The sequence below is a fragment of the Myodes glareolus genome, chromosome 14 (genome assembly GCF_982192425.1).
Source record: "Myodes glareolus chromosome 14, mMyoGla1.1, whole genome shotgun sequence".
Taxonomy (NCBI): domain Eukaryota; kingdom Metazoa; phylum Chordata; class Mammalia; order Rodentia; family Cricetidae; genus Myodes; species Myodes glareolus.
This window is the reverse complement of record NC_142039.1, coordinates 36,942,020-36,955,007: the sequence shown is the minus strand read 5'-3', so window position 1 is coordinate 36,955,007 and position 12,988 is coordinate 36,942,020. Positions and strand designations below refer to the sequence as shown.

Here is a 12,988-nt window from a genome sequence, read left to right as displayed (position 1 = left end):
CTGGTAATGCATAACAGTGGGTTTTCCCAGGAAAGCAATACTTGACCCACGGTATGATTAAAAGTTGGTGAAGAGATAAAGGGGGAAGGAAGAGCCCGACTCTGCATAGGAAAGTCCCTGTGGCTGTAGCACATAGATCACAAGAAGTGTGGTGGGAGCTGCAGCTAGACAGACAGGGATGGACAACACCAGCCCTGTCATCTATTCTTTCTCCTCAGAACAATGTGAAAAGACTGGCGGGTAATTACATGATCTGGCTTGCATGTTTATCGTGATTGCTGTGGAGAGACTGCATTAGTCACCAGTGGAGCAGATAAAATCGAGACGACAGCTAGCGGTAGAGCTCCAGTTAAAGACGGTGGCAACTGGGGTCAGACCAATGTGACAGAAACGAGTACTGAGAAGCTTCCAGTCAACAAAAACAACGGTCAGTACTGCACAAGTTGCATCCATGCATTACCCCACACTCCTTATAACCTTATAAATATCCTCCTCACACTTTACACACAAGAATATTGAAACAGCAGAAATCTGTCTGAGGTACTAGTGGCAAATATCAAAACCAGGATCCAAATACATGATTATCTGACTTCAGAGCCAACAATAAAATTATCATGAGAAATATAAATCTTTGCTTGTTTGGAAGAAAATGGGGGTGGGAGCTTTCCATAATGAGGTTCCAAAACTTGAAGGCTTTCTGGATCCATTTTATCAAAGCACCAAGAGATAAGCTTTGGTGGAGGACATGGCCTTTGACTCCCACGTGGCAATCAGGTGTTCTTTGCAAGTTTTACCACCGCAGAAAACATGGGAGGGACCCATACCTATTTCAACGTATCGACTTGGCAGATCCCTCATCTCACTGGCGTGACGTTCCTTCACTGAACATACCTAGGAAAGAAATTTATAGGTTATTTTCTAGCTTTGATAGGAAATTCTCTACAACATTTTACTCAGTATGGTATTTTTTAAGATAATCATGTCATCCAAAGATGGAGCACATACAAGCTACTCTAAGATGTAAAAGATAGAAATTAGTTTGAGAGGCTGGAAAGATGGCTCAGCATATATGAGCACTGGCTGCTCTTTTAAAGGACATGGCTTCAGTTCCCAGTACCAACATGGTGGCTTACAACCTTTTGTAACTCCAGTTCCAAAGTATCCAATGTCTTCTTCTGCCTCTGTGGGCACTACATGCACGAGTTTCCCAGATATGCATGCAGGCAAAACACCCATACACATGAAGTAAATAATAAATTAAGCAATTAGTTTGATTAACCTAAGGCAACCATTATTTAGAATCCCCAACATTAGCCCAATAAAGTTACACTCCATGGCAAAGAAAGAGCACGTTAATATAAATGTGTGTTTCTAATGGCCTATTGTGAAGCTCTACTTCAGGACTGCAGACACACGCTAGAGGTATTTTGGGTAGAATAGACATCTATGGCTGACCTACAGAGTCTGCTGTCTACATGCACCCTATTCCAATCACACATGCATGTGACTGGGAAGCTAAGAGGAGTTTCCCACTGTGTGAGGGAAGACAGAAAAAAAGTAGCCAAGTATGTGGCCAAAAAGTCTACTGTTTTTACTATGAGCAGTTTCTCAAAGTTTGTCTTTGTTTTAACTTATACATGTAAAGTAGAGATAAAAATGTGTATCTTTTTAAATCAGTAACTAAATATGTATCAATCTATCCCTTAATCTGACTCCTCCCCCACTCTCACACAAACACTAGATAACACATGTTGAGTGAACATGATTTCTTTTTAGATTGACAAGAAAATGAATATTTTCTTACCTCTTTCTAAATTAATGTACTTTTCAAAGTGAATAAATACAACTTTGTAATAAGAAGCTAGCATTTCTACAGATTTGGCCCTGTATATAAGATTGAACTAGAAGTTAGATACTGATCCCACAATTCAGTGATTAGGCTTCTTCCTTCACTTATAGAGAGTTATATTTTATAGCCACTAACCTAAGTATCACTACACTATGGAACACTGTAACTCTAGTGTCTACAGTAGACAAACAAATGGCAAAAGAAGTATGGACAAGGAGTCAGCCCAAGGACAGCACCTGTAATAATTGTCTACTGTAGAGCTACCACTGTTCATGTGAAGGCTTGCTATAAATAATAAGTATCATTTAAATATTCTTCTACCATAAAAATCTTTAGTGTCATTATAATGTAGCATAATAAACTATTATAACATATCTGATTAACTTTCTCACTGTCTTCTATTTCTATCCATGAATATCATACACATAATAGCCTGCACAATATGCTTAAATATAAACTGTTAGGGACTTTACTTAGGATATATTACTAGTTATAAAGAGGCCCAAGGGTTAGAAATACTTGGTATTTTTTGTCTGTTTCTTTTTTAATACACATATCTAAAATGGTTGTCAGCACTGCAGCAACTTGAAGGCCTCAGCGAATGCTTCCTTAATGTAGGACAAAACCCCATGGCTGCAGGCATGTGAGGATCCACAAGTACGTGACCAGTAACTTTTCTCTTTAATTACTTTTGGACATTCATCTCCTGTCCATTTCCCCCAGTTTCCTTCTCTTTCTGATAGACTTCTGAGTTTATAAGGGCCCTATTCGTTTTCCCCATACTTACAAAGGAAACTATTAAATCATCTAAGGGGAACATTTCACAATGCCAAATGGATGGTCATTTTGAGGTGCTGATAAAAGTGGCCAAGGAGATGGTTGGAGTACAGCAATAAAGAAAATATAATGTCAGTATTAACCAGCACTTACAGAGCAATGACTGCACACCAATCCTGAGTTAGAGTTATTTTGTTAAAATGAGTGTGCAGCGGGCAGACGTGCAATACAGCACTTGACTCAAGTGTGGTCGGGAAGTAGGGCATGCACTGCAGGTAGGAAGGCTTTCTGGAAGAAGGGACATGGAAGAGGAACCAGGAAGACAGAACAGGTACATGGGACAAAGTGACCAGTCAAGGCCTTCAGCTAGAAGGTCAGACAGAAACTGAAAACATAGGATGAGGGGCAGAGATGAGTCCAAAAAAGAACAAAGAGGTTGGATCATGCACAGCCTTGGAAGGCATGGTGAAGACCAGTCCCCGTATGATAATGAGCACGTCTCAATTGCTTTACAGAAGAAACGGACCTCCGACTGCATTCTCTATACACTTTTCTAGCTGCACTGTGGAGGGCAGAGACGAGAGCCAAGGAGACTTGATGGAAATTAAAAGAAGCGAAGACAGAACCTTGAGGGATGTTCACTGAACCTGTGGACTGACTGAACTTTCTGACACACAGATACCCATGAAAGACAATGCCACCATGTTTAACCTAAGATGAGAAACCTGAGACTGAAAGTTACTCAGAACCACAGGATTAGAGTTAAAGGCTAATGCATATCATATCCGTGATCAGTGCAGGACTCGGGCACCAGCCCTGGCTGCCAGACCGCTCTACTCCATTGCTCCTAACTCTGTGGTCTGAAGCAGCAGGTTTGGAGAGTGCACAGGCAGAGATGCTCTAGTAAGCTTGTGGCCTGCACTGCAGCACATCAAAGATTTGAAGGCCACTTCCTTTCAGGCAATCTTTTACCCATGGACGCCAAGATGCTTCTTTTAACTATCTCCTCCACATCTCTACATGGGCATCTTTTTTCTGATGCGAACTCCATGAACAGGAAAGGTTCACCTTCTAGTTCCTTAGGTAACACTGACTTCTCGTTTTCCTACATCCCTTGTTCAATCGTCACTAAATACTGAAGGGTTTGCTTTCGGAATACACCAGTCCAGTCTCTCTCCCCTGCTCCACAACACAGGTACAAGAAGACATTACACTACTATCTAACAGCAGTGGCCTCCTGTCTGCTCTCTCCTCTCCACTGGTCTTTGCTATACAGCTCTGCACAACCATAGTGATCATTATACAAGTTAGGTCATTTAACTAACTCTACTGCAGCATCCTCTGCTGGCCTCCCACCTCACTCAATGAGAGGTCAGAGATTTCCCAGGGCCCATAAGCAGGAAAGCACCCACTCTATCACCCAACCCCCACGCAGCCCACTCTCCCACTGTCTTCATCGACCCTCTTCTCTATCTGTTCCACTCTTGACAATGGTTTCCAGCTGCTCCATCTCAGCACCTCCTCAGACCTGCACAACTTCTCCCTCTCAGAGCTCTCACTAATGACACAGCAGGTTTCCGAGAGCCCCCTTCACCTTTATCCCGTTTAAACGTCCTCCTTCTATTTACCACCAACAACAGGTGCTTACTTGCTCTTTGATTTCTGGCTGTCTTCATTTACCAGACCAGGAATTATCTGTAAAAGGAAGAACTAACTTGCCTTTTGTTATTTCTGCAGCAGCTGCTGCCTGTAGGTGCTCGGCAAGTGTTAGGAGATCACACAAAATGAACAGAGCACACCTCTAACTATACGCTTCATTGCACTGCTTCTAGTTGTTCCTCTCAATCAAGATTGCTCACCAAGATTTTGAATTGAGAAATGCTCAAAATATGACTTAGTCTGAAGAAGAAAATCCCTGGTAAAGTAACATACTTGACATAAAATTTGTAGGACGTTATTTAAGCGCAGAGAAATGTGTACTCATTATCCATGACCGATCTAACACACAACCACAAATCTGTAAGTTTCACACAGATATGCAATCACTCACAGGCCTACAGCTCCAAGACTAACCACTTTCCCTAATCAAGAGACATGAAGTGTGGGCAGAGCAGCACTTCTTTGAAGACCCTGAGAGAGAACCTAGCCTGGTCAGCTTGTTCTATTCTAGATGGACAACTCAGGGCATTCTCTCCATTGTAAACTGAATCACATATTTTCTTCATACATATGCCCTTCAAGTCCAATCTACAGAGAAGAGGACATGCATGTCAGCACTACCAACGGCGCTGGACTGAGCAGCAGGGCACCACACAGCTGCTGTCACACTCTTCCCCTCTACTCATGTCTCTCATATCCCTTACAGGACTTACATTTTAATAGGTAACATGTATAAGCTACTACAATGTGCCAAGTTCTATGCCCTCATGCATACATCTAAGAGGGAAGTGGAAAAAATGGAATCAATCTCAAGTCTGTCTGACTCTAAATATTAAACTGTTGCTGAGATACTTTTTCACATGTTTCCCCTCAACTAAATCTTAGTTTATTTTTTAAACTATGTATTACATCTTTAAAGGAAAGGAACTGCTTTTGAGACTCAAGTACTTACTCTAGCAGAAGCACTGGTAGGCATAAAATAAAGGCAGCTGGGGTCTGGAGGCAGCTCTACTTTGTCAGGGCACATACAGGTGAGATAATCAGATATAAGAAAAATGCTCTTAAATCAAATTATAGGTAATGAGCCAGGGTCTCTATGTCATTAAATTAGGAAACATGCAGGGTGATTTAGTCTTAATGTTATGCCATTACCATCAATAACCCAAATGAAACTAATGGTCACAGCCAAAGACAAAGGAAGAATGACAAGGAGACGAGCACCTAACAAAACCACAGCAGCCAACCACGTGTTCCATAAACAGCTAAGGGACTGAAGTGGGATTGCGGGAAATTAAAACAGAACTCAACAAACAACAAATACAGCACCATCCTGAGAACAGAAAAGAGCAATTACTTTGCACATCATAGAAAAGAAAGAGCACATCTTAACACCTGTACTCGTGAATAAACTGTTCTATCACTATGGCATTCAGGTCAAAAATTAGGTCTCCCAGAAACATATCTGTGAATACAAATCTTTTCAGACAACTCTCAACAAAGCTATAATGATTTGGGTTTAATATAAAGACCAGGTAAACCACCTTGATGGAAGTTCCCCAGCCAATAATGAGCGTCACGGTGTCCTTCCAACAGAGGCTGCAGGGATACATATCTGGGCGAAGGCTTATATCATCTCGGGGAACATTGGTGATTCTTTGCTTGGAGGTAATGTCAAAAATCTTCACACCCTACAAAACAAAACCATGTTAAGCATCCTACATTCTGGGGAAGGAGCATATCAATAGTGGTGCTATACCAAAACAATAATGGTGCTTCCTGGGCATGCCAGGGAGCCACACAAAGGCACAATCTGATTTTATAGAAACCGCATGAAAGCCCAAACTGAAGGCAACCTCCACACTTCTTCTTGGACAGAGGCTGCATTATTAGTGGATAGCATGGGTGGTGTAAACACAACACAAACATGCACTGTACAGATACACCCAGTTTACTTGCAACCTGACAGTCGACAGACACTTCTGATGGAACTTCCTGCACAGGACTGAGTTTGGTTCTTCAGAAAGGTGTTGGTTCTGAAAACCATCCATTCAAAGACAACTACTTAGGATATTTCAAACTGCTCAGATGGAAACATCAAGAATACTGCCTGCTGAAGATGAGCCTTGAAGATGAGTCGTTTACTTTCGTTGGGAACCAAGAAAAGTAAGAAAAAGCCCAAACAGTAGGGTTGAACTGAGAAAGTCTCTATCATTCCTAACTGAATGAGCTGATTTTTCTCAACTATGCAATGAAATTTCAGAATATATGACAGATAAGAAAAAAGACTACTTTTTAAACTTTCTCCAGCCTCCACTTTATACTAAATAAACTTTAAATCAGTGCAATACTGAAAGCACAAATACGTTTTTTATAGGGCAGGCCTGTGTTTTGGCCTATGATTATACTGGAAGCAAAGAAGAAATGAAAACTCTATACTTGCTTCTATCGGTGGCCCATGGGAAATGGGTAACTGGCAGTTCCAGAGCTCATTCCTGAAGCAGCGTTTCAATTATTAAAATGGCTTGCCATTCTCTTGGCTACTCCATACTTCAGGATCCTTACTCTAAAGCACAGTCTACAGTGAGTTGGGAATTAATGTGCTATGAAATCGCAGCGTGATCAGCCGTCCCCTGGCTCGGAGGGTGGCATCAGTGTCTCCTTTGTCTATGAGAATCACTGCCCACCGTGTGTCGTCATCTTCTCTGTCACTGCACAAGTGTTAGAGACAGACATATGCCTTTACCATGTTATTGGCCCAAGCAATCAGATGGCCTCTCCACTTCACACTCCTTATGTTCCCTTCCCCTTCGTGCAGGACAGAAGACTTCCATCTGTTCATCCACGTCCGTTCAAACAGCAGCAACTGAGGACACAGCAAAACACGGTTTTTTAGACACCAGCATCACACAGGTCTTTTACGCACCGTCAGTGTTACCAAATTATAAATAAGCCATTCTAAGTAATTTGTGTGTGTGTACGTGCTTGTGTTTATCTTTTAGTAGGTAACCTACTTTTGGAAAGAATTCCCTATATATCTTAAACTGCCTGTATCACTATTTAAATCATATTCGAGCACTGAGGTTATGACAAATCTCAGCCACAAGATGGCACCACAACACCAGGACTCTGGGCAAACAATGCTTTCCTGACTAGCAGCTTCAGAGAAGCTTTCCAAATAAGGAACTAGGAACTAATTCATTTTGTAAACCAGGAAATCAACATCTCTTAAATTCTTCACTGACAAGACAGTCTGCACAGATTAAACTGCTTTAGTTTGAAACGGTCGCTTTTCTTTCATTTAATCCAAGGCAAATAAGTTGACGGTATCTTTTGAACAGTACATCAAATTATAAAGTATGGACCATTTGCTTTAGGATTTAGGGTTTTTAAGAATTCCACAGTAGCTAGACACTGTGTAAAGAGAAGAATCTATTGTAAAATCCTACTGGAAATTTTAATATAAAATATAACTGATAAAAATTCCTTAATCCTGAAGAAGATATAGTTCTGATAATTCATGCATTATAAAATATTTTTCTTGATATACCCAACTTCAATTCTTTAAGCTGTGACATTTATACAATGTGTCACTCAAAGTACATCATCCAGGAGTATGTGTTCTACTGCTGTATGCTGGTCCTGAGAACACATGCCATGACAGAACTATTGTTGGCCTAGCATCTTGTAGAATTGTGGGCCTACAATCTCTCTGCCCTCCAAATCTAGGATTACTGGCAGGTGCCACCACAGCAGGCAAGAAAATATTCAAAGCTCCTATGTCAGTTCAGCTCCGTGTTCTGTGCATCTCCAACCGTGTCTGAAGCATCGGGGAGGAAAGAACATGAAGAATAAATTTATAATTTACTTATATTTCCTTCGTATCTATTTCATTCTTTACATTTCCACAATTAGACTTGATATAGAAAAGAAAATGTGCATTCTCACAAATAAGCTGAATATATTCATGTTAACGTGCTATAAATGCTTGAAGTTAACTGTCCAAAAGTAAGCTGACCTCAGCATCTGTCTTCCATCAGAAATACTCCACCAGTTTCACTGATTCTCTAAGTCGTCCCATCCTTAGCTACCTCACTAGAAATGCGCAGGGTGTCCCTGGACTGAATTCATAATCTTCCCTTTGTATCACACAGGAAAAGGACCTAGCCAGGATGCTGCCCAGTCAAGTGAACGGAATGATGCATTTGCTACAAGGTTTGAAATTGGGAAAAGAAGGAAAAATTTAAGAGTGTACTTTTAGCAACAGAAAAGGATTATTAACTAATCCACTACCAATAAGTAGTTAATAATTATTCTTACCAGGAGAAACTGGTAGATCACAGACTCTCTCCTCAGGCCGTGGCCTTGGTCTGGAGGGGACTGTGAGAAGTGGGCGGGGCACAGTGAGTGTTGATCACTAGCTGCTAAGATGAATGCCTGGCTGAGTGGAGAGGAAAGAAGCCTGGTAGAGTGGCAGCATATTACTTCTGCCATCAGTTCCCACTTCAGGACCAACTCGGTACTGAGAGGAAAGACAAACAATATGCACTGTGTTTTAAAAGCAAACCCACCCCAATGTTTAAATGAAAATTTCTACAAACTCTATAAAAAGTTAGAAAACCCAGTAAAGGCTGTGATTTAACATTCCCCCTAAAACAGCCTGCCAAAAGCCCCTCAGTTGGGTACCAGAGCGCCAGCCTCGCACGCTCAGTGTAACACGGTAGCTGTGAGGCTACTCTTGGAAAAACCACACTGAAGCGCAATGGCTCAGGCTGCAGAAGCCAAGCTGTCACCATTCCCGCTGTCACCATGAACAGCACAATTGGGAAGGAATGCGGGACTCTGGAACTGCTGGGCACCTACAGAAGGCTCGGTATCCAAAAAGAATTGATGTTAGCCAGGGAATGGGATAAATCTCTCACTGGTGACACCACAGGCTTAAGATACCCCACAGAGAAGTCAAGAACTTTAAAAGTTAGATTTAATCCTTCATATCACCATTCTTCAGGGATGACAAAAATAAGTTAATAAAGGACAATGAAAGATTAAAAAATATTTCCCAACCTTGTAAGAGGGAAAATCCTATTGCACCCAGAGTTCTAAGCAGGAAGACAGACATGTCTCAAAGCTAACTAACCTTCAGGGGATAATCAAATGAGCAAAGGGAAAGAGCACAGACAAGGGCGGTAAGCCACACAGAAGTCAAACAAAGTCACTCCACTGAAGTCCGGAAAAAGAGATTTAGTCCAGCTGCATCTGTTTACCATGTGACTCCCACGGAGGACCATAGAAAATCCCGAAGGATTAATTCTAGTTATTCCCAAAGTACTAGAAATTCATTTGAAAGAAAAAAAGTGAGACAATAGCAATTTGAAAAATTGAGTAATTAGATGAAAGGGGGTAGATTTTTCTTGCTGTATATTAAAACATTTAAAAAGTACAAAAATGCCCTAAAACTGACTAGATAAAAGAAAAGAAGTCATTCTGATATTCTCTCACCCCAACTCACAGCTCCCTGACCCCCAATCTCATTATGGTTTCCTTGTTTCTGCAGTATACTTACATCTGAAGAAATGCCTCTGAACTACAACAAACAACAATGGCAAAATTTCCCTAAGGGTAATAGTGACATTCATATCTTTGCAGTAACCAACTGCTATCTAACTGGAGTTAAGGCCTGATGAACAGGAGGGGACCAGGCCTGGTACTAGAAACCTAGTAACTACCATTCAGGGCTCATGGGATCATAAGCAAGCGTCTTCTGTAAGTCATGTCTCTCTAACTGCTTGGTCCTGTTATGTGCTTTATAACCATGCGGGTCCAGTCAGAGCACCGCTATCCAGTGAAGGCACCCTCTTCCCTCTGACTGAGTATCAGCTTCGCTGCCTCTCCCTGCTGGGGAAAGGCCATGCTTCTCACTTTGCTGGACACATGGGCATGAAGGACAGTGGACAACAAGCAGGCTTTCTGAGTGCTATTCTTAATCCTCCCCTCACTGTCAATTCATGATGGGTTTGCAACTGGTGGAGCTATGGAACGGCCCAGAGCCCTTCTTCAGCTATATAACCCATCTGAAGTGCCTAATACTTCAATTAGGCACTTTTGTTTCAATTAGGCACAAACTGCATTGAACGCATGGAAACTGTCGTCTCTAAAGTGGAAAGACCTCCAAGCTAATTCACACAATTAACACTCTTCCCCATCAGAAGGGAAAGGACTTCCTCTACTGAGCTCATGCCCAGCTCCTGCCATGAAAGGCTACCACCCATTCCTCAAGGACAGATGATCTAACTTCTACAAAGCATATCAAAAATTTCAAAACTACTTTTAAGGTCAGATTTTCCATGCTCCATTTAAGTAGCTTCTGATCTTTACACTGAGGAACACAGATGGGCCCTATGTTTGGCCTGCACAGTGATGCTCTGGGCCCTGCAGAAGGCTCTCTGGACTTGGAAGGCATTCGCCTCTTAAGCTCTCTGCACCTAAGCAGCTCCTCTCCTAGCATTAAGTCCCTGATCTTCGGCAGTGCCTCTCATCCCTCTTCACCTGTCTGTATTCCTCACTCACAAGTTCTAGCTTCTAAGCCTCAACTTCATGTGTCTGCCAGTAATGGATGAAATTTTTATCACTGTCCTTCAGTGGGATTTACTCCAAGGGACTCAGGAGATCAGCACCAAATGGTGCACTTCCATTTACTGTCTTATCCTAATCTAGGGGAATTCTGAGGAGGAACACATTTTCTAGCAGGAATGCCAAGGAAAGTTCTGCACTGATGATTTAGAGAAAGATAAACTACTTTTCTTACACACATTCCACACTAATTTAAGTACCACAAAGCTATCTGCCCCTATTTCACTGACATTTAATAAAATCCATTTCTTTCTTCTAGTCGTAAAACTGCCTAGAGACCCACTGAGCATGAATGCTCTACAAAGCATTTTCGGGGTAAGTCATTGAGCGAACTAGCCTTAAAAGCAGCTGGTTAATTTATTTGGTTTGTCTTCCACATCCTGTATTATCGAATTGTCATTATCCCAATACTGAGAGCAATTTAAGCTCAATGGGAGCTAAGTACACAGAGAGGAAAAGCTGTTTCCAAGAGGTCTATATTTTTGTTGCTGTTGGAGAAAGTATTTTAGGGCTTTATTTCCCATAAATCCACATTCTGGCAGTCAGCACTCTCAGTACTTATATTTCAATAGGAGCCTTCACATACCAGCAATATACTTTATTCTTCTGTGTTTTGTGCTGATAGATGTATCTAACACTTTTCTACATTACAGAGTGGTGTAGCATGCACACCCCAGAATCTCCCACACCTGCGTCAGATAGCTAACAGGTTGCAATAAAGTCTCTGGTTCTGGTCCCAGTGCTATCATTACCAATCACCCACTCTCCCCTGACAGAGGCAGGTGTATGCTTCAACCGTGGTCAGCTGAGGATCTTCCAAGTTTGTGGACAGCATAACTTGTTAGCCTTGCTCAACACCTGCAGTGATGCTTGCTTGGAGCCAGACAAAAAAATAGGAAAGTCTGGGGCAGTGAGGATCATGCCATGGGAAGCAGATATGGAAGAAACCAGGTATGGTCCTATAGGAAGGACGAAGGGATTCAAGAAAAACAGATTCCATAAAAGATAACTTATATTAAATCAGATGAGAGAGAAACTAGACAATAAAAGGTAATAACATGGTGGGAACAGCAGGGTGGTTATGGTATACACCTTTAACCTCTGCACTTGGGAGGCAGAAGCAGGTGAATCTCTGAGTTCAAGGCCAGTCTAATCTACAGAGAGTTTCAGGTTGGCCAGGGCTATACAGAGAAACCCTGTCTTGAAAAACCAGTAAATAATAATAATGATGATGATTATGATGATCATGATGATGATGTGGAAATCTTTTAAAAACATAAATCTCAGCAAATCAGAACCTAACAAGGCAATCTGAGTAAAACATGACAAAGGTATAATGGCAGGAAGTCTTATTATGGGACTTAACGACTTGAGAAAGATCAAGAATAAAGTTCTAAAAGCAGAAAACACAGGACTGGAGAGATGTCTCAGTGGCTAAAAGTGCTTGCTGCTTTCCCAGAGGATCAGAGCTTAGTTCTCAGCATCTACATCAGGCTAATTGGCCTCCAGGGGCACCCACACATCCAAGGCACACACAGACCACATGTACCCTCCCATAACTAACACTGAAATAAGTCTTTCCCATGGAAAAGACAACTGAATGAAACAATAGCCACTGTGGAGAAGGTACTAGTTGTGTACAGCAGGGAGGAGCTATAATTCTGACATAGCCATGAGTAGCCAAGTAGCCAGCAGTTTAAGTGGGAACCTTCATCTTGCTTCTTGCTTTGGCTCAGGACCAAGGTTTAAAACATAGTTTTTGTTTGTTTGGTGTTCGGTTTGGTTTGTTTTAATCTCCACCAAGAAAGATCATACAACATAACAAGAAAAAGGGACATTCTCAAGTATATTCTTGCTTTAAACTCACTGTTCATTTCTGGATGCTATAATCCTTCAGACTTCTTTTTCTAAAGGTGATTTCATGTGCTACAGAAAACACCATGCATACAAGGAGCTCCACAGCCTGCTTGATCATCTATGTGCTTTAAAGGAAGCATGGGAAACACGATGCTAAGCACCTGGAAGCAAGCTAATGTTGTGAAAACTGTATGGACATATGTAGAATGGAGCGGAGGG

At 41.6% G+C, this 12,988-nt stretch overlaps 1 protein-coding gene across 2 annotated transcripts in view; it reads right to left on the bottom strand.

Annotated features, from left to right (window-relative positions):
• The window catches only part of Vps41 (VPS41 subunit of HOPS complex), a 152,308-nt gene that overhangs the window by 48,365 nt on the left and 90,955 nt on the right, over positions 1 to 12,988 (bottom strand). For both annotated transcript variants that reach the window (XM_048460771.3, XM_048460772.3), the window contains 3 exons: positions 7,029 to 7,148; positions 5,827 to 5,973; positions 825 to 891 (listed from right to left, as the gene is read on the bottom strand). In XM_048460771.3, coding sequence (XP_048316728.1) covers positions 825 to 891; positions 5,827 to 5,973; positions 7,029 to 7,148 — 334 coding nt within the window. The remainder of the gene's footprint in view (positions 1 to 824; positions 892 to 5,826; positions 5,974 to 7,028; positions 7,149 to 12,988) is intronic.